A 26,889-nucleotide genomic window follows, 5' to 3' on the forward strand; every position below is an offset into this window, starting at 1 on the left:
ATGACTGTAAATGGTACGTGAATTCGCAATGTGCCTTCGTCCTCGCTTTCTCTGTAATGTCTGGGTGGATCGTTTTAATTCTCTCTCTCTCTCTTTCTCTCTCTCCGTTCACCCGCAAGACTCCAGCCATCAAATGGATGTATAAATTGTTTTTACACTGATTACCAAATAAGCATGCCACCGCCAGCACTGGATATATTTTTATTCGCCACCCCTCGCTCCCACCAAAATATCAGCACGCGCGTTCTGCGCGCACACACACACACACACACACGCACGCACACACTGAACACAAACACACACGCACGCACACACGCACACAAACACACACACACACACAGAACACAGCTGTGGCCAACGTGCTGCACGTGGCGTATCGCTTAGCTGTTTTCAACACAGTTCACCCGTCTTCTGCACAACCCAGACTTTGTGGATCTGCGCACATCTTGGGGTGTCCTGGGACGAAAGCAGCTTTAGATCGATACGGCGTGGTCGGATGGACGAGTTCTTGGATGGACGGGTGGGTGAGGGGTGGTTTGATGAATGGATGATGGCTGGATAATTAGTTAGATCGAAGATGGGTGGTTGGATGGACGGATGGGTGGGTGGGTGGGTTGGTGGTTAGATGGATGGATGATTGACTGGTTGGATTGATGAATGATTGGGTGGATGTTTGGTTGGATTGATGGATGGGCAGTTGGTTTGATGGATGGATGATGGCTGGATAACTGGATGGGAGGTTGGATAGATGGATGATGGTTGGATGGATGGATAACCGCAAGACTAAGCCCAGATGACGCTCTGTTTGTCTTTTCTCTGACAGGTTCTCTGCTTTTCCCTGTGAACCAAAACAGCCTAGATTTCTCTCTCTGTCTGTCCCATGATCTCCCCGAAGTTCTTGTTCTGACAACTCTCGTCTCGATAATTTTGTATTGTGAATCTGTGAGTTGAAATCTCTCTCTCTCTCTCTGTCTGGGTACATTTATGGATTTGTTTTACAGATATTTGCAGTGACGAACTATTCCGTTGTTGTGGATCTATTACGTGCGGGCAATGCATGCTGCTCAAAGGATGTCGGGTTTTCGTTTCATCGACAGATCAGCACTCAGACCACCAAATCAATCTCAATTAATTAGATGGGGAGGGGGGCGCGGGGGTGGGGTGGGGGGTCTGTTCTTGTATGACGTGTGAACCTTTGATCTCTGGCTTGCAATGCGAGCGTTTTATCCACTGGGCCATGATTAGTGTGGAATTAGGCGTGCAAGTTTCAGCACACTGAAGAATGGATGGGCAGAACATTTGAGACAGATGGATAAGAGTTTCAGTTTCATTCCCAAGGAGGTGTCATGCGTGCGGACTGGTCCATACGCGCCACACCACGCCTGCTTTGACAAAACAGGAAAAGAAGAGTAAATGCCTTACCTGCGGATAAGCCCAACGCACTGGACATGTCCTGTCTTACGACTACGAATAATAATATCCCACGTGTAAATATACGTTCGTGAGTGCATGCTTGTGTGTTCTTGTGTGCATTCGTGCGTCAGTGTGTGTGTGTGTGTGTGTGTGTGTGTGTGAACCTGTCTAATCTTCGCACTGCAGTCAGAGTACAGGAATATTTTCAACAGCTGATAAAAAAAAAAAAAAAAAGAGAAGAAAAACAAGGCGTATGTTCTAAACACGTCTAAACGGTGTCATGTTTCACAACTGTGTATCTATTCAAAATATGTATATTCTGTCTTCTGTCTATCCTTCCTTCCCTCCTTACATGTCTGTCTTCCCTTTCATTCAATTTAGCCGCTGTTTTCCTTTCTTTTTTTTTGTTCTTGATTCTTTCTGTCGTTGATTGTGAATGTCTCTTCTCATCATCTCTTTTCATCTTCCAGATCTTTTTTTATCTACATTTTTGTTCCACTTCAACAAAATTTCACTGACTAAATAAAACAAGAACAAAGAAAAGAAAAAAGAAAACAAAAAGTCAAACAAACAACCAAACATGCACAAAAATCTTGAGATACTTCCGCCGACATCCTGGTGATACAGTTATTTTGGGAAGCCAACAACAAAGGGAACGTACTCTACCTCGTTAAAGACCTGTGACTAAGAACAGCAAGATTTAGTTTCCCTTGGGCAAGAATTTGTTGTGTTCCCTTTCGCTTCGTTGCCTTTGCCTTTTCAAATAGAAAGACTAAATGTTTCTCTTATCAGTTTTTATTTTCTTCTGATTTATTTTTCCACCTGTTTATCGATGCATGACATATCTATGCTTTGATCTGTTTCAGATGCTTCTTCGACGAACTGATCTGAGAAGGGAAGAAAGCAAAATTAATATGGCTTGGCTGCTTTTTCCCACCCACCCAAGACGTTATTGCAACAAACTGTTGCTTCCATTAAATGCAGTGTTGGAGACAGGTGCACAGCTATGATGCTGATGCTGGGTCCCCCCACCCCACCCCCTCCATCACCTCCGCCCCTCTCTCCTTCCCCTCACTCCCCACCCCCTCCAGGACATTTAGAGGGAATCATCATCATCATCATGTCTGAAGTATAGTTATGCTTTATATTTTCTTTTTTTCTTCTTCTTTTAAACAGAGTTCATATTAATGGTGATAACGATGGTGGTGCTTGCGTGGCAACGACGACGACGAAGATAATGTCTGATGATGAAGATGGTAATGATGATGGTTGATGACTGATGATGATTGGTGATGATGTTGATTGGTGTTGATGATAATTGATTGACGCAGATGGAAGAAGATGATGCTGATGATGACATGATGATGATGGTTGATGACGATTTGTTGTATTTGTATTACTCTTTTTTAATGATGATGGATGATGATGACTGCCGACGACGACGACGATGATGAAGAAGATGATGATGTCGGTCCGCCACATTCCAGCGCCAGCCATTCTCTTCCTCCCTCTTCTCCCCCCGGCCCCCTCGCTCCCCTAACCCGCCCCACCCCAACCCCAACTCCTTGCTCTCCATTCAGCCCAGTGTGTGTGTGTATCCAGGGACAACCTATTGTGTGCCAGTGGTTCCTCAATGTGCTCGGGGCGTCTGCTGCTCGCGGGAGGTCTGCACACTGTTGGTTTTGTGTCCACTTCAACATGTACACGGGGTGGTGCCCAGCAAAACAAACAAACAAAAACAAAAAACCCATCCCGGTTGTTCTCAAAGTGGTTGGACTGCAGACATGTCATCACACAGGCAGCACCATCACTGGTCCACTGCTGCACGTGCTTGCTGTTCTGTCTGTCTGTGTGTTGGTTGGTTGTTTGGTTTTTGTTGTTGTTGCTGTTGCTGTTGCTCTCGTTGTGGAGGGGCCGGGGGGGGGGGTGTTGTGGGGTTTTTCTCTGAAAAAAAAGGGAAGAAAATGAGTGTGCAGGAAAATAGAAGATACGGTTAATCTAATGTGATTCAAAATGCACAGAAGAAAAAAGAAAAAAAAAAAGTATATGGTAATTCTGATGTTATTTTAAAATGCACAACAACAAAAACGTCGTTAATGATGATGATTGATAATAACGACGACGACGACGATGATGATGAAGAAGAAAATAAGAAACAAATGGCGAAAAGGAGAGGACAGAAGGGAAGACAAAAGGGATAAAATGGGTTCGGAAAAACAACAACAGAAAAATGGAGATTCAGGGGGAAGAGGGGAAGCATGACAGAAAACAGTAGGCAGAGGAAAACAACAAAAATATACACATAAAACAAAGCAGGAAAGATAGACAGAAAAAAATTTCTTTACAAAGAAATGCAGAAACTAAGCAACCTAAACCTTTGCTAAAACCCAGAAAAAAAGCAAACTAAACCTTAGCTAAAATCCAGAAACAAAGCAACCTAGATCTCAGCTTTCAAACTCAGCTCCTTTATAATATTCCATGGCGGTTTCAGAGGCCCTAGAAATACACCACTGTGGATGGTGGGAGTGGAAGTAGGGTAACTAGAAACCATAAAACAAAAGGGACCACAGAAACAATAACGGTTCAGAGCAGGAAAGGATGAGGGGGGTCGTCGGTGGGGGAGGGGTAGGAGGGCGGGGGTGGGCGTTGGGGAGGGGTAGGGGGGAACGTGTCCCGAACGCGGACCAGGTGTGGGTCTGTTATTGATTCTGCAGCCGTGCCGTCAGTTTGCAGGTGAGGGCCTGGCCCACCTGCGCAGTGTTAAGATCCACGGGCAGCTATGCCAGCAATGCAGCGGCGGTCCTTGCAGGCAAGCAGCTGGTATCGTAAACGTCGGTGTGGAAGACATACAGTGTGCACCTGGCCTCTCTAGCTTTCTGGAGTACAGACGTGGTTTTTTTTTGTTTGTTTGTTTTGTTTAGGGTGTTCATGGAGTTTGTTTTATCTATTTTCTGCTTGCTTTATTGCTCTTGTCTTGTTGTTTTTTTGTGTGTTTTTTTTTAATCCAAAGTTTAATGTCCCGCCTACGTCAAACAGACAAAACTACATCACTACAAGAGAAGGAAGAAAAAGAAGAGGAGCAGGAGCAGAAGAAGAAGTAGTAAAAGAAAAAAAAAGAGTGATAGCAGCAGCAGAATAGTAAAATAATAATAACAGTAGAAGCAGTGGCAGCAGCAGCAGCAGTTTTAGTAGCTGTAGTATCACCAGCAGTTTTAGTAGCAGCAGCAGTAGCACCAGTTTTAGCAGCGGTCGAATCATCAGCAGCAGCAGTAGTAGCAGCAGCAGTAGTTGTAGCAGCAGTGGCAGCAACAACAGCAGCAACAACAGTAGAAGTAGCAGCAGAAGATACAAAGGAAGACGGAGAAGGAAAACCAACAGTACTTCCAACAACGACAAAAAGAAGAAGAGCAACAACAAGAACAAGAGCACAGAGAGGAAAGAAAAGCCAAGGTTGAGAAGGATTCCATGGTGCACCTGGAGCCAGTGTAGAACCTGCCGTTGTGGTACTGGATGGTGTTGACGGAGGCCTCGTGGACCTTAACGGCAGCCTCAGCCTCCCCCGTGCGGACGTTCCAAAAGTACACCCGGCCCTCGCCGTCACCCCCCAGCAGCAAGGAACCGTTCATCTGGACAGTCATCATAATTAATGATGAATATTTATAGAAAGATAAATCTTGTGCAGAAACAAATCAAGTCAAAGCGGGGTTTTTTTGTTTTTTTTTGGGGGGGGAGGGGGGGGGGAATGAAAAACAAGGAAGAGGCAGGGAAGGGAGGCTATCTTGGGAAGAGGTGGGTTTTACGGCCAGACTTGAAAGAAGTGCGGAGACCTGACGAAGCGAAGGAGGGAACTCGTTCCAAATGCAAGGTCCAGACACAGAGAAAGAACGGCGGCTGACAGTGGTGTGTTTGAATCTGGGTATGCGTAAACAGAATGGATCCGAAGCCGATCGCAGAGAGCGAGATGGGGTGTAGAGGTGGAGGCACTCATAAAGATAGGAAAGGGCGTCATCATCATGATCATCGTCGTCGTCGGCATCATTATCATCATCGTCATCATCAAAATCATCGTCGTCATGAAAACTGCTCAACTAGTGACGTTCTGGAAATATACCTTGCTCTCACTGTCCCCGCAGAGCAGGAAGGATTAATGTGCGTGGACAATAATGTCTGAAATATCATCATCATCATCATCATCATCTTTTTCTTCTTCTTCTTCTTCATCACCACCATCAATGTCTCCCCACAGGTCACATTCCACAAATACACCCTGTTCCCCCAGAAAGATACATGCATCAAGTGGACAGTACCGTCGAGAGCATCATCATCGTCATCCTCATCATCTTCAAGAAAGCATCCCCCCCTCCTCATCCCCTCCAGCACAAAAGTTCCAGAAATAAACCCCGCCCTCACTGCCCCCTCCCCACCCCACCCCCTCTCCCAGCAGTGAAGATTGACGCATGTGGACATCATCAGCACCGACCATGTCAAAGCACAGACACACAACACGTGGAAACTGTACCTCGTGGCTTCATTGTCCTTCCACCTCCCACCACACATACAACAAAAGAAAAAAAATACACATGCATGAATTCACGCAGACTAAACACAAGCTCGACCACACATACGAGTGCAAACTCCCCACACGCACTCTCTCTCTATATATATATTTCTCTCTCTCTCTCTCTCTCTCTCTCTCTCTCTCTCTCACATGAATGAACTCCTTGACCACCCTTACCATCCACCTCCACTTACGTCCTCCCGTATAACATCACTCTGAGTGGAAGGACGTAAATCTGAAGATGACTGTTTCGGAAATGCGCTCTCTCTCTCTCTCTCTCTCTCTCTCTCTCTCTCTCTCTCTCATACACACACACACACACACACACACACACACACTACCCCAACTAAACCCCCCACCCCCACCCCTCCCAACTCCTTCTCTCTCCCTCTGGAGATAACGGTGGAGTGGAACCAGTGTAAACACAGTCAGCAGGCAAGATGGCAGCTCAGCACCCACACGATACACAGCTCTGCACGACTCTGAGTGATTCTCCACCCATGGGGCCTCCCCCTCTTCCTCCTCCTCCTCCTCTTCCTTCACACCTCTCCATTTTCATCATCACTTTTCTCATCTCCATCGTCTCGTATACGTCGTCGTCGTTGCTGTCGTTTGCAAGGAATCGCCACCATGATTGTTGAAAGCGACGGTCTTGTTTTGTTAGTTTGAAAAAACAACAACACATCCCCCTCTCCCATCCTCCCCTTGTTGACTGATGTCGATTAGTGGCACCTTTGCACCTCTGTATTAAGGAGGTGGAGGTCATCATAAACACATTATTATTATTATTATCATTATCATTATTTTTTTTTAAACATTTTTTTAATTCCATTTTGGTAGGTTGACATTTTACAACAACGGCAGCATCTTAATGGACATTTACAAAGAAGAAAAAACAAACAAAGAACAAAAAAACAAACAAACAAACACCATAAATACTTTGATAGAAACAGCCAAGCAGCTGGATTATACACTGGTTGGTTATCATCATGGAGTATTATCATTCATTTCTTAAGATCTTACACAAGCTGTCAAGGAATACAAACTGTCAAGTATCTTAGAACACGTTTACGGAAAGTGAACACCTCAATCATTTCTTATGAATATCAATAAAAAGAAAATAAATATGGGTGGTTATTTTTCGTTAATCATGAACAGGTTACTAATCATTTGTGATCAATAATTTGTAAGGCAGCCATCTGGCAGAGAAAATGGTATGGTTAAAGTTAATATATGCATTATATTCTTCAATTCTATATCGAGTTTTTAATTTGTTAAAAAAAAACTGATATTTGTGGAAAGCTGTCTTCAATTTTACATAAATATAAGTAATACTTTGCAAACAATATTATAAGACACAAAGCAGCATCAGTTGTTATTGTCACATCATGTCCAAATAGCACAAGTGATTCTGTTAGCTTTAAATTTCCTGCGTTTACACATCTCTCTTTTATCAAGTCCGTTAAAGCGTTCCAAAACATTTGCACATAATTACATTTCCAAAAAGCATGATCAATATTGTCTTTGTGTTCTCTACAAAAACTACAGTTGTTATTATCCGTAACACCAATTTCTTTTAAAACAATTTTTGTACATAAACATCGGTGTATTATTTTCAGCTGAAACCATTTCAGCTTTACATCAACTATCTTGTGTGCATGCATAAAACAAGATTTCCAGTTATGATGCATCAAAAGCTTTAAGTCCCATTTCTCACAACATTTTGGTTTCATATCATTTTCAATCAACACATCATAATATGGTCTTGAGCCTTTAGAAACAGAAACCAAGTGTTTGAAGCAGAGCGAAGTATTTGTGTGTCTGTTGCTATCCACATGAATATTATGCTTTTTAACTAATTCGTTTATTGATGATTTATATCCAGCATAATTAAGGAAATCAATGTGCAAATCATATTTTTCTTTGAAGCGTACATATGAAAAAACTTTACCATCATCATCAAAAAACTGTGCAAGACAATACACATCATGATTACTGAGCAGTCTGGATATAATACACCTTTTACCAATTTGAACACGATTATTATAACACAATGGCTCTGCAAGCAGTTCCGCTGAGTTTTTTGGTTCACATTTATAAAAGAAAATCTTATAACTTTCAAACACATTAAAAATTTTGTCCAGAACTGGTTATATTTGGCAAAATTTAAGATAAACTCTGGACCACATTTATCAATAGCTGGCCATTGGGGGAAGTTACACAACAAGAGGTGCTTCCACTTGTGAACTGAATTTTCAGCTTTACGAATCCAGGAAAGCTTTAAAGATAAGGCAAACAATTTAACATCAGGAAGACCGATGCCACCATTTTTTACACTTTTATGAGCAGTTTTACGGCTAATTTTATCTGGTTTATTGTTCCAAACAAACTTATAACAAATATGTTGACATGTATTAAAAAATGTATCCGGTGGGTTTGGCAAAAGCAACCACAGATGAGTCAGTTTGGAAAGAATAACAGATTTCAGAATTGCTACTCTTCCTAGAGGCGTTAACTGGCGTTTTACCCATATCTTATACAAATATCTTATTTCTGCTAATCTCTCTGAATAGTTTATAGTTACACATTCTTTTAAATCATTAGTAAACCAAATCCCTAAAATTCGGAATCTTGTAGGATTCCAGTCCATACCTAAATGTTCCATATAACGCGTCTTAGAATTCTTTTTGCTCCCTAACCAAATAGCACTAGTTTTGCTTGAATTCAAATAGAGACCTGAGACACAGCCAAATTTATCAAGAGTTGTAACACAACATTCAAAAGATTTCCTATCCCCAGCAAGTAGAAATTCTGTATCATCAGCATATTGGGTCAGTTTATTCTCAACATCGTTAATTTTTATTCCTCGGATATCCGAATTTTCCCTTACCATTATAGCTAATATTTCTACACACATTACAAATAAATAAGGTGATATAGGGTCTCCTTGTCTGCAACCTCTCTTAACTTCAAACCAGTCAGAGACCTGACCATTCACAATCACACATGACTTAATATTTGTGTAAAATACTCTAATCCATCTACACATATTTTCTTTGAACCCAAATGCTTTTAACACTTTAAACATGAAATCCCAATTTATTGAGTCAAAAGCCTTTTCGAAATCTATGTTCAGTAATAAACCAGGTAGATTATGTTTATCTAAGTAAGCTATGATATCATATATCAACCTCAAATTATCTCCAATGTATCTATTTCTAATAAACCCTGTTTGATCTTCATTAATAATGTTAGGTAATACTGGTTTCAAGCGGTTAGCAATACAAGATGACCCAATTTTATAAACTACATTTAAAAGAGAGATGGGTCTCCAATTTTTCAAATATTGTCTTGGCTTATCACCTTTGGGGATAATCATTATCATTATGATGTGATGATGATGATCATCATCATCATCGTCATCGTCATCATAGTAATAATAATAACAATATTTATAATGATATTGTTGTTGTTGTTGTTGTTATTATTACTATGATGACGATGACGACGACGATGATGACTATTATTATTATTGTAATCATTATAATTCTTCTTCTTCTTCTCCTTCTTATTACCATTATTATCACAATATTCTCCCATCGATGATAATTGTGTTAACAGCGAGGGAACGAACGGTGTTAGCACGAACTAATAATACACGATAAAAAAAATGCTGCATGGTTTTAGTGGTTTTGCTCTCAAAGGCTGATACTTCAAGAACGTGGGATCAGCCCTTCATCACCACCACCACCACCGCCACCACCGCTGTGTTGTATTGTAATGCATCGTGTTGTGTCGTGTTGCATTGCATTGCATTATATTGTATTGCATTGTATTTATTGCGTTGTATTGTAGTGCATTGTATTGTATTATAATGCGTTGTATTGTATTGTATTTGTATTGTACTGCATTGCATTGCATTCTATTGTATTGCCTTTTTTGTTATGTAACAGTCACACAGATTTCTGTGTCTGAAATTCGGGTTGCTTTCCGCGGGAAGAGAGCACCACAGTACAGCGCAACCTTTTTTTTTCTTTTTTTTCTGTACCGTTCTGTCTGCGTGTGTATCTGCTTTGCTACCAAAGTTGATTTTTCAAAAAGATATTGTCAGGGGCAACTCCTTGTTGCCGTGGGTCGTGCTTTAAGTGCGTGCTGCACACAGGACATTAGTTTGTTCAACCACTTGCAAAAGGACTGACGAAGGTGTGCGTAACATTCTGCATACGATACAGGAGAGTCATGCCAGGCATCTTGCAACTTGGGAGAAAAAAATTGTTTCCAGAATCCAGAATCATATTTCTTGTCACCCCTCTCATGCGCCAGCCATTAATTTTCTAAACTCTTAAATCTTTCTGTAATCAGTGGATTGTTCAGTAAAATGCTGTCCACAGCCGCTGCATGGCAGCTCTTTGGTTACCAAGGGTTATTTTACGTGCGCTGAGGATCTCATTAAAAAAAAGAAGAAAAAAAAAGAAAAAAAAAAGACAAGCACCAGCACTGAAGCATGTGCGTCACTGGGAACCACAGACCTTGGCACTCCTGGCTTTCCAGCCTGGCGTGTGTGATGTGCCAGATCACCACCCGGCAGTGTGGATCATTATGTCTCCTCTCAAGGCTCATTGACGTTCTGTTTGCAGTGCTTTTGTTCTTCATAGCAGAAATCAGAAACAGTATTGCAGCCATACTGCCGAGCTTTCAAAGAGGGGTGTGTGTGTGTGTGTGTGTGTGCCTTTTCCCCCTGGTCTGTGTAAGCCAGCATGATGTTTGCACTTGTGTGACGTAACAGCCCACCTGTTTGAATATAAATGGCGTAACCGTCTTCCTCAGTCCAGGGCTAACACAACAAATTGCTGCTAAATAACCCTTTATCAAAGGACAAATAGACAAATGCGTCACAGAAGCACCCCAAAGCAAAAGCGATTTTTTTTATAGACAATTTTCACTGAAAGCGCCCCGATATTATGGTAATATTCTTCTGATTTGGACTTGTAAACAACAAAGGCGTTTGCTAAAAGGGGGCAAATGGCTTCTGGAAAGGGACTTAATACTGCACGCCACGGGAGACCAGAAGCACTCAGGACTTAACAATGCAATAGACCCCGAATGAGCCTCCCGTGACGCCTGGAATAGGTTAATCATATCTGTTCAATTTTCATATAATAATTTTCTCGATTTTCTTGAAATAAACTCTCACGTGTTCCTTGAAAGAGGGTGCTCATGCAGACACGTATAAATAAACACACAAACACGTACACACACACACACACACACACACACACACACACACACACACACACACGGAAACTCCATGTGCGTGCAGTTTATATTAAGATAAATTGCAATAGCCAAGGAACGTTGCACGCTGGCACACGACGAACACTCTCTCTCTCTCTCTCTCTCTCTCTCTCTCTCTTTCACACACACACACACACACACACACACACACACACTGACATCGACGCAGGAAAACTTGGACGAGAGTCAAAGAGAGAAAGAAACTCAAAGCAATGCTTTCAGCCATCGTTTTCTCTGGATCCTGTTGTAGTCATCCGCTGTCACCTGCAGTGGGTGGTGAATTTCCTCAACAGGACCACACCCCTCCATCATCCACCGCCTCCCTCCTTCCCCCTCTCTCTTTGTGCATGGCTTTGTACTAAATATATATGTTATTGGCGAACAGAATTCTGTGATGTACATGCTTACACTGCATTGTTGTTGGTTTGTTGTTGTTGTTTTTGTTTTTTTTTTGGGGGGGGGGGGGGGTGTTGTTTTTTTTTGGGTTTTTTTGGGGGGTGGGGGTGGGGGAGAGGCGCAGAAGGGGTTTTTTTTTTTGTTGGTGTTGTTGTTTGTTATTGTTGTTCTGTGTGTGAAGAATCTGCTTTTGTGCATGCAGTTTTCTCTCCCCCCCCCCCCACCCCCCACCCCAAGAAGGCTGAATTTAATAGAAAGTAACTGTGCTTATTCCCTTACCCCCTTGAAAAATTTTTTCGTTCGTTACGTTCGTTCGTTCGTTCTTTCTCTCTCTTCAAACACAATCAAAATATGTATGTATCTGAATCCATGTACACACACACACACACACACACACACACACACATATATATATATATATATATATACATACATATGTGTGTGTGTGTGTGTGTATTTGCATGACATTATACTGGCTGTTCATGATGTGCGTGTCTACCATTTTGTATATGTGTATGCTTTTTCGTCACGCATGTAATCATAGTTATACATATGTGCACGTATACATACACGTGTGTTTATGTGTGTATGTATTAGAGTGTTACCGAATGCCTTGTATGTACTTTCACAACTCTGTATAATTATTGTATTTTTTGCTGTTGTTGGTGTTTTCTTTTCTTTTTTTTTATTCTTTGCCCTGAGGGCCGGATGTAAAAAAAAAAATCATATGCATCCTTATTCCACTTCCACACATTTAAAAAAAATTCGTTTGTTTATTCGTTCTCTCTCTCTCTCTCTCTCTCTCTCTCTCTCTCTCTCTCTCTCTGTCTGTCTGTCTCACTCTCTGTCTCTATCTCTCTCTGGTACGGATAAGAATGTTTCATTCAAGACAGGCCACGGTCCCCTCATGATGGGGCAAAGAACAAAGTTCCTTAAGTATCCGTATATATATATATATATATATATATATATATATATATATATATATATATATATATATATATCTTTTTTATTACGGACAATCGTATTTCTTCCGACACTGTCTCTCACTAACATTCTTTTCACTGTCGTACACCCATCTCTCTCTCTCCATCCCTCCACCTCCAAAATCTCTTCCCCATTCCCCCCCCCCTCCCTCCCTCTCTCTCTCTTCGCCAGATGTTGTGGAGATTTTATTAATTTTGTTTGCAGATGATGTAGCCCTGACCTTTTACTCAGCTGCTGGATTGCAAAACCAGATAAACATTTTTGAAAAGTTTCGCTGATAATTAATTTTTGACATGGAATTAAGTCTATCCAAAACGGAAGTTATTACTTTTCGCAAAGGAGGATTCCTGGCCGAGTGTGAGCAGTGGAAGTATGGTAATGACCCCATCAAGATGGTAAATAGTTACAAATATTTAGGGCTGGTTTTCACTATCAGACTTTCACTTGCTCAAGCTAAGATTATCTTAAGATGTCTTTTCAGACTGGGTGATGTGCCAGTCAATGTCTTTATTAAGATTTTTGATTGTCAGATTTTGCCAATACTGATGTATGGTGCCGAAATATGGGGATTTCAACAGTATAGTTGTCAGGAAAAGGTACACTTACTTGCATGCAAGAGGTTGTTACTTGATGGCCAGCAAACTCCTAACAAGATGATCTATGAAGATTTGGGTAGATACCCTTTGTATATAAAACCTCAGCAGTGATAATGTTAAATACTGGCTTCGCTTGATCACTATGTCACCAGAGCGACTCCCTCACAAGGCCTATTTAATGTCACGTGCTATTAGTGAATCAGGCAAGAAATCTTGGGTGTTTCACCTCAAGAACCTCATATGGGACAACGGCCTCTTTGAAGCGTGGCAGCAGCAAGGCGTAGGTAACGCACGTGTCTTCGTGAGTACCTTGAGAGAGAGATTGGTTACTGAGTAGTTTCTTACGGGAATGGGAAGAAGGGATACAGACTAGCCAACGCTTTGAATTTTATGCCCAGTTCAAAAGAATATTCAAGGCTGAGCCATATGTGGACTGTAAACAGTTACGCTGTTACAAGATCGTATATGCTCAATTCAGATTTGGTTTTTCACCCATTAAATCTCATAGGTTTCGGTACCGAGCAGATTTGTCCCCTCAGCAGATATTATGCCCAATGTGTAAGCTTGAAATCGAAGATGAAAACCATGTTTTGTTTGTCTGTTCAGCTTATGTAGCTTTACTCAACGTGTTCTTTCCGGTTGAATCCGAGACTCATAATTTGCCTGCACTGATGGGAGCTGATGACGACGAGACCGTGTCAAAGCTTTCTCGCTTTCTGTATAGTTTTTTTAATTGCACTCAGAGCGTACACGCTGAAGTTGGCTTCCAATTTGCATCGCAGCATTCCATTCTGATACTCGTGTTGTTAGCGTGAATTATCCTTTGCTACGCTCTATGACAATGTCTGTCTACTTGAATTTTTTTTCTTTTTCTTTTTTTAACGCTGAATGACCTATCCCCCAACCCCCCCATTGAAATGAACCTGATGTGTTTCTTCAATAAAACATCATCATCATCTTCATCATCATCATCATCATCATCTCTCTCTCTCTCTCTCTCTCCTCACCCCCCTCTCTCCCTCTCTCTTTTCCTCTCTCCCTCCCCCCCTCTCTCTCCCTTCGCTCTCTCTACCCCTATCTTTTCCTCTCTCTCTCTCTCTTTCCCCCCTTCTCTCTCTCTCTTTCCCTCTCTCCTTCTCTTCCCTTATTGCATCTGCATCCTCTTTGTCCAATATATAGCCCATCATGATTTTGTTTCTTTTCCATCTCCTGACTCTCGTATTTCCTGTACATCCGGGCTCCCTTTGCGCATCCTGTCTCACACTGATTTTGCACACCCCTCTTCTTCCTCCCCTTCCTTCATTCTTCCTCCCCCCCCCCCACCCTCCCCCTTCTCTCTCTCTCTCTCTCTCTCTCTATATATATATATATATATATATATATGTGTGTGTGTGTGTGTGTGTGTGTGTGTGTGTCCTCCCTCTCAACCCCCATCAAGTATTTCCTTCTTTCCGCCTGTACCCTCTCTCTCTTCTCCTTCTTTTTACCTGTCTCATTCACCCTATTAATTCATTCCTCTTTCTTGTCTTCTTCTCTCCATTTTCAGCCCCACATCAGCTACCATACCCCAAACCTCCCTTCCCCTCACACCCCTCGTCCCCATTCTGTCTGGTTCCCATCTCGCAGTGTTCTGTTACACCCAATCAAAGGGGGAGAAAAGTCAGACTTGACATCTTCCAGAAGAGGTCTGGAAGTGGTGTTGCCATGGTGATGCTTTGCTTCTGATGAGCCTCTCCTTCTACAGACCTTATCTGAAGAAGGAAACGCAAAAAAATGTTTGTTTGCTTGTCTGTTTGTTTAAAAGAACCGCCGTTATCACCTGAGTCGTACCGTTCTCCGCATCACGAACTGAGCCAAATGCCCTTCACCACCCGCCCTTCCTCTTACCCACCCCGTTCCACCACCCGCCCTGCCAACCCACACCCCCCCACCACCCTCCTACACACTGAATATGTAGTAATAATGACAATAACAATAATGATAATAATAATAATAATGATAAGATTATTCATATAGCGCTAAATTAAATAATTTGCACTAAGCGCTTCACAAATACAACAGTTCCAATTGAGAAAAAGAAAAAAATACTCACACACGCACACACATATATTATACATATATACACACATCATAATAAAAAATATATACACATACACACAACATATATCTACACACACACACACACACACACACACACACACACACCTAATATATATATATACATATATATATATACATAATCATATACATACATACATGTATGTATGTATCTATGTATATATGTATATATATATATATATATATATTTGAGCTGTGTGTGTGTGTGTGTGTGTGTGTGTGTGTGTGTGAGTCAGTTTGGCCAACACAGACAACAGTCACAATGTGTGAACAGGAGGATAAGGGAGACGGATATTTAAAATACTTTATACCCCGTGATCCTGAAGAAATCTGAAAGTTTTTTTTATTTTAATTAAATCCGAGCTCTCTTTATGGATTAAACGGTTTTCGGAAATGAAAAATAATAAGAGGGGTGGGAGGAAGGGGCATGAAACAATAATACACAATTCACTGTCGTGACCTGTCATTTACAATGTCTACTCAAGATGTACAGTGTGGAAATTGAAACTGATAGTCCTTCAATCTTAGTCATCAGTATATGACCGATGAACCAGACATGCCATCATGCAGTGCATGTAACTACATATCATGCAGCTAGTAAACGTATTTTTCTGGTTTGAAGTCAGTGATATAGTCGACGTAAAATGCAGTTTGTTGCTGCAAGAATTTGAAGTTTCACGCCATAAATTATCTTTATGAGCATGTTGAATGCCTTCGCGAATGTTGTGGTGGAAATGTTGGGCTTTCAAAACACAAGCGCAATTCGTTTCCATTCCGTTTTCACTATAATCTAATTGGTGATGTGCATATAAAACAAGGTATTGGAGGAACTTAATTCAGACAACAGATCATAAAATGAAGAGAGAGAGAGAATGAGAATTATGATGGAGAGAGAGAGAGAGAGAGAGAGAGAGAGACAGAGAGAGAATTATGATGGAGAGAGAGAGAGAGAGAGAGTTATGACAGAGAGAGAAAGAGAGAAATTGACTGAGAGATGACAGAAAGGTGAAAGATAGAGCGGGTATAACTGAATTAGAGATGAGAGAGAGGAGGGAGAGAAAGTAGTGTGTGTGCGCCCGCCCGTGTGTGTGTGTGTGTGTGTGTGTGTGTGTGTGTGTGTGTGTGTGTGTGTGTGTGTGTGTGTGTGTGTGTGTGTGTGAGAGAGAGAGAGAGAGAGAGAGAGAGAGAGCAATGTCATGTGATGCACAGATTGTCAAATGAAAGAGAGAGAGAGAGAGAAAGACAGACAGACAGACAGAGAGAGGACTGTCATGGTTTTCCTGCAATACGAGAGAGAGGGGGAGAGACGGACAGACGGACAGACAGGCAGACAGAGAGTATCCGGATCTTTACATCATTGTGACGAAGCGCAACAAAACAATGGGGGCCTCAGAGCGGAGGCAAAGAACAGAGAGACGTAAGAACCGGAAACAGGTGACGTGGGTAGGGGGGGAGGAGGAGGGAAGAGAAAAGAAGCAACAGAGCATCCGGGGATTCTCCACACCCACGGGGACCACCCCACCCACCCAACCTTACCCACTCCCCCCCTCCCCCCCCCCCCCCCCCCCAGTCAAAAAATCCACTCCGGACAGAGGGTTAGAGATTGGGAGTAAGGGTGGATGCGAGGTAGGGGGTTGGGGTGTAAAACAGCGATATTTAGGGAAGAGAGGGAGGACGGGGGACGGAAAATGGGAAGGTAGTGGGGGTGGTGGTGGTTAGGGGGGGGGGGGGGAGTGACGTCGTCCGCCCCCATAACACCTGCTGGAAAGGTGTGGGAGGAGAGGTATGGGAGGTGAGGTGTGGGAGGAGAAGAGTTGGGTGGGTGGTGGTGGGGGGAGTTGTGACGCAGGTGTCCCCAGTGACTCCTGTGGTGTCATCTCCCCCGTGCCGCCGGTAACGCTAAATGTCCCTGGCTGCCACATAAACTGTCCGCCCGCCATCTCGCCCCCCCCCCCCCCCCCCCCCCCCCACTCCCCTCACCCACCTACACGCACACTACTCCCCCTTAACCCTCTCTCCTCCTCTCCGGTACTCACTGCTTGCCACCTCCGTTTAACTGAGTTTTTTTTACCAATAAATTTGAGTAGATGTATGGGAGGCCGTGAGGTGATTCAGAATGATTCTCTCTCTCTCTCTCTCTCTCTCTCTCTCTGTGTCTCTCTCTCTCTCTCTCTTCACCTCAGTCTGTCTCTTGTCCCACTGCCTCTACCCCCTCCTCCCTACTCCTTCCCACCCACCCCTCCCCTTGTCAGACCCTTCCAATTCATCCTTACGGGTTGGTTGGTTGTTTCTTGTTGTTTTTAGTGGGGGGGTTTTCACGGCTAAAATCCCTAACGTGAATGGACTTTGAACCAAGAACATCTACTACTCGCATGCATGCACGCACAACCAGTCTGCTTACAGAGCATGTCACAGCACGGAAAGTGCCCTCATGAAAATTGCATACGATCTTGTCGCATCGCTTGATGTTGACAATTTATGTTCTCTCTCTTCTCGATCTTCCATCTGCATTTGACACAACCGTGAAATTCTTCTAACCAGGTTGGGACATTCTTTTGACAGTGAAGGCAAAGTCCTTGCATGGATAAAACCTCACCTCTGTCAACGTGCGCCTCTATTCTACTGCTACACTCTTAGTATTTGGCGTTACACAAAGCTCTAAACTGGGACCTACCCTGTTTATTAAGTACACGACACCTGTATTTGTTTCTGAAATCCAAACACCGACCGTTATGGTTTGTTTCATGAACATTTTGCTGACACCACTGAGCACTGTCAGTCAAATGTTAACTAAAATCCATCAAATGGTTATGAATTGTCAAAACAGCTCAGATGAGTAAGTCTCGGACGACGTATTTAGTGATGAAAAAATGTGAGAATTGTTTTCATCGTGTGTTAAAAGATCCTTTGATTCAGGTCACAATCTGCACTGATAACACTGAGTCACAATCTGCATTGATAACACTCACTCTGAATTATCATTTCAATTCGGTGAACTTCATGTGCTTTTTTTTTTTTTTTTTTTTTTGTTGTTGTTGTTGTTGCTTTCTATCAAACCCCTTCTGTTAAAATGTACATCTTATGTAAATCTTCTCTCTGAAATCTTTGCATTGGCTGGCTATACAATCCAGGAAATCACACCAAGAGTTAAGATAAAAGAGTACCACCCATCGACAGCTGTTTATGTGTCTGTGACAATAGTCTCCAAACTGACAGTTAGGAATGTCAGTTCAAACGATTCAAAAATTACGGAACAATATCAAGCTGATTCTGTGATTGCCTAAATGTGAATGCACAATAAATCTTATCTCTGAAATATTTGCACTGGCTGGCTATACAATCCAGAATTCCACACGAATCCTCTTCGATTTCTCATATGTGAGTGCTACGCGTAGGCCATGGTATTTGTTTGACATCCATCGTCTTTAGACCCTGTCTCGAATATGTAATGGCAGTCTTTCATCTGTCAAAGCAGAATCCTTTGGCTAAGGCTCTCCTCCTGTTAGGATCCAACCACTGGGATACAATTCTATTCAAAACATGACACCCTAAATCAATATCTTACCTTCGAATTCCATCTATTGAAAAGGCATTACTGACTTTTCTTTTCTGTGGTTCCCAAACTACTTTGCACCCATGTGTGAATGTTCTTCTGTTGTTGTTTGTTTCTTTATTTGTCACTGTTGTTGCTCAGTGGAGGAAGAAGGTAGGAAGGTTAAGACGCTCATCTGCAAAATAATACAGAATCCGTGAGGGTCTGGGTTCGAATCCCACACTCGCCCTTTCTTCCAAGTTTGACTGGAAAATCAGACTGAGCGTCTAGTTATTCGGGTGAGACGTTGAACCCGGGGTCCTGTGTGCAGCACGCCCTGGCGCACTGAAAAAAAACGAGAAAAGAACCCATGGCGACGAGTGTTGTCCTCTGGCAAAATTCTGTAGACGAAGTCCACTCTGATAGGTACACAAATGTATATGCAATCACTCAAAGCCTGACTAAACACATTGGGTCATGCTGATGGTCAGGCATCTGCCTAACATATGGTGTAGCGTATATAGATTCGTCCGAACGCAATGATGCCTCCTTGAGAAACTGAAACTGAAATTAAACTGTTGTCGCATGCGCGTTAAATATGTGGCGTCATGAAGTCAGCCAGTGTGCGAATTGCTGTTGTTTGTTTTTAGTTTTTTGTTTGTTTGTTTGTTTTGTTTTGTTTCTTGTTTGTTTCCGTCATCACGTCCTTTGTACTTCTTGTTTATCTGAAGAACTTTGAGCTCAATCTGAGAAATAGTGCTCAAGGTTTTCAGATTATTATCATTCGTTGTTTTTGGGTTTTTTTCTCTCTCTCCCTCTCTCTCTCTCTCTCTCCCCCCCCCCCCCTCACAAACAGACACAGATACACACATACATACAGACACACACAGACACAGACACACACACAGACACACACACACACACACACACACACACACACACACAGCCCAAGTGCACACCTGCACATCTTCCATGTCACAGGACGATGATGAATGCCACACGGAGAGATATACACAGCCACATAAATCACCAGACCCACTCCACGTGATGAATGGCTCTCTGATAATCACCAATTGCCTACACACCATGACATACTCTGATAATCACCAATTGCCTACACACCACAACATACCCTGATAATCACCTATTGCCTACACACCATGACATACTCTGATAATCAACGATTGCCTACACACCATGACATACTCTGATAATCACCTATAACCTACACACCACAACATACTCTGATAATCATCTACTGCCTACATACAATAACATACTCTGATAATCACCTATTACCTACACACCATGACATACTCTGATAATCACCTATTGCCTACCCACCATGACATACCCTGATAATCACCTATTGCCTACACACCATGACATACCCTGATAATCAACGATTGCCTACACACCATGACATACTCTGATAATCACCTATTGCTTACACACCATGACATACTCTGATAATCACCTATTGCCTACACACCATGACATACTCTGATAATCACCTATTGCTTACACACCATGACATACTCTGATAATCGCCTATTGCCTACACGCCATGACATACTCTGATAATCACCTATTGCCTACACACCATTACATAATCTGATAATCACCTATTGCCTACACACAATGACATACTCTGATAATCACCTGTCACCTACACACCATAACATACCGTGATAATCATTTATTGCCTACACACCACTCTGTTAATCACCTATAGCCTACACACCATAACATACTCTGATAATCAAATATTGCCTAAACACCATAGCATACTCTGATAATCACCTATTGCCTACACACCATAAGATACTCTGATAATCACTCACCTACTACCTACACACCACAACATACAAATGCAAGTGCGCGCCCGCACGCATGCATACGCACCCAAAAACACAAAACGAACACGCATATCTATCCTCTTTCTCTTTCGTGTGTGTGTCCACACATACATGCGTACGTATGTTCCTACCTACATTCCTACCTACCTACCTACCTGTCTCCCTGCCTGCCTACCTTCCTAACTATCAACACACACACACACACACACACACACACACACACACATATATATATATATATATATATATATATATATATATATATATATATATATATATATATATATACGCGCGCTCGCTCACTTCTCACATAAACATACATATCCCCCGATGCCGTTTTAACACAGCAGCATTTAGTGTGTTGGGCACGAAGCTATCTGAGATTGCCGCTGTCATCTGACGAATGAAAACATGCACTGGTGTTGACGGGACGAAAGACACGTGTTGGTGAACGTGCAAACAGTCCTGGCTGGCAGTCCGTCATCTTCTCCATTACTTTTCTCTGCGAATGGCCGCTGACGTCACAGGGGGTGGGGGTGGGGGTGGGGGTGAGGGGGGTCGTGGGTTGGGGAGGGCAGGGTCAGTTAAGTGTTGGAAATATGCTGGACAGTCCTGATCGTGAGAAATTTTATTCTTTCTCAGGAGGGAGAGACACTGGGCAACAAAACTGAGAGAGAGAGAGACAGACAGACAGACAGACAGACAGACAGAGGGGGAGAGAGAAGGGGGGGGGGTAGAGACGGAAGGAGTGGAGCGAGAGGGATGGGGACAGAGGGAGGGGAGGGGAAGAGAGAGAGAGGGGGGGTGGGGGAAGGGGAGGCAGAGAGGAGAAAGACACAAGCAGGCAGACCGACAGACAGACGGGAAGAGGAGGGCTGGGGAATGAAAGGGCGCGGGTTACACAGTCTTGACAGAGGGAGATGGATTTCCCGCGAGGGGGAAAAGCCTTTCAATGACTTCACCCAACCTGTTATTCTACGTCTGCACACACCTGCTAATTGGACCTTACAGATTGGGGGGTGAGGGGATGGGGAGGGATACCCCCCACAAACAGACACCACCCCGGCGTCTCTTTTACCACCGTAGGCCGTTTTTGTTTTTTTCTTCTTTCAGCTGGTTCTTTCTCTCTCTCTCTCTCACTTTGTCTTCTTTTTTTTCTTGTTCTTTTTCATCTTTTATGGCTATTTTTCTTTCAACTTTTTGTTCCTCTTTGTCATTCTCTTTTTCTTGTTCTTTTCTTCTTTCTTTTCTTCTTTTTTTTATTTTTATCTCAACTCCTCCTCCTTTTTCACCCCTCTCATCCTCCTCCTTCTTCGTCTCCTTCTTCTTTTTCATCCCCAACTCCTCCTCCTCGTCGTTCTTCTTCTTCTTTTCTTTCGCTTTCTTTCTTCTTTTTTTTCCAGTCTTCCCATTACCATTAGTCACAGGTATACCATGCAGGCGGTATCGTTATTACTGTTTCTTCATTGCGCTGGAGTGAGTGATGGGCATGAAAAGAAACTAACTGCGTACCTCCGTTTCCCCCGTTAATTAAGTTTCTTCTCTCTGTCTCTCTCTCTATCCGCTCTTTGTCCACCACTCAGTATCCAGTGTGTGTGTGTGTGTGTGTGTGTGTGTGTGTGTGTGTGTGTGTGTGTGTGTGTGTGTGTGTGTGTGTGTGTGTGTGTGTGTGTGTGTGTGGCTTTCTTGAAATAAAAATTTGGTTCGTTTCGTTTCGTCCTTCTCTGTCTCTGTCTCTTTCCGCGTGTCTTTCTCCCACTGTCTCCCCCTAGCCCCCTTTCTTTCTGTCTCTTTCTCTGTCTCCGTCTTGTCTCTCTCTCTCTCTCTCTCTCTCTCTCTCTCTCTGTCTCTCCAACCCTCCTTAACGTCCAGATCTTCAGTTTTGACTTCTTCTCTTATACTTTTGAAGGATGAATGTAAAAGTTCGTTTTCAACTAATCTTCAACTCTTTTCTTCTTTCTTCCCTTTTTTTCTTCTTTGCCTCCTCGTGGGTGAGGGCAGCATGTAAGAAAGCCGTGAATACTAAAGGAGGAGGAAGAGGTATAGTGTTTGTCACACATACTGGTGGTCGTGTTAAGGTTTTAGTGTTCACATTTGAATATTATCACATAAAAGGTACAAGAGGAAGGGGGATGGGGGAAGGGGGGAGACAGAATGGTAGATGGAGGATGTCTCTGCCTGTCTGTTTCTATCTATCTATCTATCTATCTATCTCTCGCTCTCTGTCTCTGTCTTTGCCTGTCTGTTTCTTTCTTTCTCTCTCTCCTCTCTATCTATCTATCTCTGGCTCTCTGTGTCTCTGTCTTTGCCTCTGTGTGTGTGTGTGTGTGTGTGTGTGTGTGTGTGTGTGTGTGTGTGTGTGTGTGTGTATCTATCTTTCCCTCTCTGTGTCTCTGTCTCTGCCTGTCTGTTTCTTTCTCTATCTATCTCTCGCTCTATGTCTCTGCCTGTCTTCCCCCCCCCCCTTCCTCTCCCCCAATGAGCCAGGTCTCCCAATAGTGACGTATTTAAACTTGGCACTGGATACGTCACCCCTCTTCTCCCTGTCTTTCCTTTATTTACCCTCCCTGCGCACTTTGATGCTGCAGCCAAAATCTTCCCAGTGTCTTCAGAGCAAAAGGAAAAGGAAACAAAAACAAAAAAACAACAAAAAAACAAACAAACAAACAAAAAAAAAACCCGCCACAGAGTCAGTGAATGACAAGAACCAACCAATGTCTTAATTACTTCCCCCCATCCCTTGGAGAAGTGGTTCAAACAAAGGACGAGTGGAATTCGTGAGGGAGGGGGAAAAAACCTGGATCTCTTCAGTTTCAATCTGTGTCAAACCTGGTCTGTCAGCCCGCTCCTCTCTGAGTTGCGCTTCACTCCCCCGAAAGCTGCACTTCAGCCAATCCCCTAATTTCTTTTTTTTTTATATAATATAAACGATGGATTTTATTTTTCAAAATATCTGAGGGGGCGGCGTGGAGGGTGGAGGGAGGGGAGAGAGAAAGGGGGTTTGCCCCTACCTACCTCCAATCCATGAGAAGCAAAATGTTCAATTTTCCCAGATATTGATACCTCATTAGCAAATGATTTGGGGTTTTTTTTCGCACTTGGGTTTGCAGTCTCCTCTGCAAATTTCGCGTGGGAGACGCTTCCTCGTTTTCATACAAAAGAATTTACACCAACTGATTATATATTTTTCTCAACGCAGAGAATGCAGCAAATCGCTAGTGCGCATTTGATTTTTAAAAAATGATCATTTAAATTCTTTTTAAAAAGAGGCCACACCGCGGATATCTCGTCAACATCCATCAGTTCCCAATGGTACAATAAATAATTCTTCTAAAATCACAGAATTCAGAATCAGATAATGATGACCACCCAGCACTGTACTATTTATTCTAGTAGCCTGGCCTTTCGTTGTGTCAGTTTCAAGTAGTTCTTTTTCTTCTGCGTTTGTGGGCTACAACTGTCACGCTCACTCTTTTGCCAGAGTGGGTTTTTATGTGTTTGGCCCTTTTTACCCTGTCATTAGGCAACCGTACTCCGTTTTGGGGTATGTGCGTGCTGGGTACATTCCTGTTCCCATAACGTACCGAACGGTGACATTGATTACAGTATCTTCAAGAATCTTCACTGTGTGTATTTGATCTTCTGCATGTGAAGGGAGTGCTGGCATTAGCAGGTCTCCATGTTTGTTGACCTGAGAGATCGGAAACAAAAAATCCACCCTTAAACCATCAGGTGTCGCGACCGGGATTCGAACCTAGGACTTTCAGACTGAAAGTCCAATGCTCTAACCACTCGACTGTTACGCCCGGTTTTTTGTTTTTGTTGTGTGTGTGTGTGCGCGTGCGTTTGTGTGTGTGTGTGTGTGTGTGTGTGTGTGTGTGTGTGTGTGTGTGTGTGTGTGTGTGTTTTCCTCCATCAGCGAGGAAGAAGCTGATGTTCAGGTCGTCAGCAGCCTGTCCCTGTGGACTCCCCTTCCCACAGGGTCAACCTGCACCTCCTGGTCCCCAACATCCACACTGTCCTCAATCCCTGGTGGATTCAATGAACTTTCCTAACAACTTTTTATCGCTTATCTAAGCGGGAGGGGTTGTGTTTACACATATTCATCTACGTCAAAAAGTTTCTTGACAATATCTCCTCTCTAGCGACAGACAGACCCGGGTTCACCAACGAATATCCTCACTCCCTTTATGTGATCCTAAGGACTGTACAATGATCTGCCTTATTCAAATGAACACCTGACTAATCTGTCTTCCAAATAAACCGTTTCGCTCAATGCCTAACATCGTTATATGCCCAAACCAACAACCCCCCCCCCCCCCCCCCCCCCCCAACCCGCCCCCCCCATTTCAGCCCGTTTAGTTGTGAATGACCCTTTAACCCATTTCCTAATCACCCATCGTTGCTTCCCTTCTGGTACCAAACTAATCCTGGCTTTTAACTCTTGCCTATCCCGTGGCGCTGGCTGTTCTTCACATCAATCTCCTGCCCCTCCTGGTCAATCATCTCCATCATCTCCCACCTGGATCACTGCACTTCCCGCCAGTCTCTCGGGTCACAGATCACCGACAAAGCTCTTGTTTGATTAACTTTCCAGATCCCACTTACGTAGGTCCGACTGCTGATTTGTGTATCAACAGATTCTGTGTGTGTGTGTGTGTGTGTGTGTGTGTGTGTGTGTGTGTGTGTGTGTGTGTGTGTGTGTGTGAAATCTCTATGACTATCCCCTTCTTTGATAACGCAGTTTTCCCCCCTTTCCTCTCTGCCGAAAGATATCAACAACAGGTAGACAGTTCTTGTTTTCTGGTTTCGACCGGGGAATCCCAATATCCGTTTACCTCTTCTGACCCACACCGAGATTTCTTCAGTCAATTTATCTGTTCTCGTCCCCCCCCCCCCCCCCCCCCTTACCCCCCAAACCCCCCTCCCACCCATTTCTCCATCCTGTTCCGTTTCCTGTTGCTCTCCCCCAGAACACCAATTACAGGTCCATTTTCTTCTCCTTGTCTCTACGTCTGCTTAACCTCTTCTTCTTCTTCTTGCCATAAGTTCACAAGTAAGTCTATTTCACTTTTTTTTTTCTTCTCCATGTTCCTTCCCTCTGAAGTTGCCGATAAATCCCTTTGCGATTCCCAATTACTGACAGCCCTTGCCACCCTTGATCCCTCCCTACCCCTAGCCCCCCATACACACACCCCTACCCACCCCTCTAAAACCCCACCGCCCCCCAGATCTCCAAAGTCCATATTTACCACCAAGCATACCTGAGCTGTGTGCTGTCTTGTTGCCCACCTGCCCAACACTGGGGTGAGGGAGGAGGTGGTGGTGGAGGTATGAGGGAGGGGGGGGCAGGGGAGGGGAGGGTGGGAGGAGGGGGCACCAGCAGCAGGTCGCAATTAGCCTCCACTTGACGAGCAGATGGCGATGAGGGGGATGGGAGGGGTGATGGGGTGGGATGGCTCTGTTGGTCTTGGTTATGTGGTTAACGGTGTCGAGGCGGTGGCGGTGGTGGTGGGAGTGAGAGTGTGGGGTGGCGTGGCGGTGGTGGAGGTGGTGGTGGGGTGTGTGTGGCTCTTTAGGCCGCGAGGTTTGTCTTCGGCCCCATCTCTTTGTGGGCGAGTGGCCCGCTAAACAGTTTACACACACCTGTTGGCAAGCTGCTCGCTCGCTGCTGCTCTTCTGCCCGCCCTCCTTCCGTCCCTCCTTCCCTCCCTCCTCCCTGCCCCACACCACTCCACACCACGCCCCTCTCATCTCGAGGTCTCTATGCCTCTCTCTATCTCTTGTTGTTAATACGTTGTTTTTTTTTAATTCTTAATCCTTGAAAGAAAAAAAAAAAGAAAAAAAAAAACCGTTCTGAGTTCTCTCTCTCTCTCTCTCTCTCCGTCTGCCTGTCTGTATGAAACCCCCTCCCCCTCCGCCCCCCCCCCTCTCTCTCTCTCCGTCTGCCTCTCACTCCCCACCCTCTCTCTCTCTCTCTCTCTCTCTCTCTCTCTCTCTCTCTCTCTGACTACGTCTGTCTCTTACTCACTCCACACACACTCTGTGCCGTGCCCTCTCTTCCCGACCCCCATCCTCTTACTCTCTTTATCCCTCTTCATGCTTCCCCCCAAAAAAGAAAAATATAGTTGGTTC

At 43.6% G+C, this 26,889-nt stretch overlaps 1 protein-coding gene across 1 annotated transcript in view; it reads right to left on the reverse strand.

Annotated features, from left to right (window-relative positions):
* LOC143281175 (uncharacterized) overlaps positions 1-26,889 on the reverse strand; it is a 126,162-nt gene that overhangs the window by 28,096 nt on the left and 71,177 nt on the right. Inside the window, exon 20 of the mRNA XM_076586207.1 lies at positions 4,888-5,039. Within this exon, the coding sequence (XP_076442322.1) occupies positions 4,888-5,039 (152 nt within the window). The remainder of the gene's footprint in view (positions 1-4,887; positions 5,040-26,889) is intronic.

Source organism: Babylonia areolata, chromosome 4, assembly GCF_041734735.1.
Source record: "Babylonia areolata isolate BAREFJ2019XMU chromosome 4, ASM4173473v1, whole genome shotgun sequence".
NCBI classification, from domain to species: domain Eukaryota; kingdom Metazoa; phylum Mollusca; class Gastropoda; order Neogastropoda; family Buccinidae; genus Babylonia; species Babylonia areolata.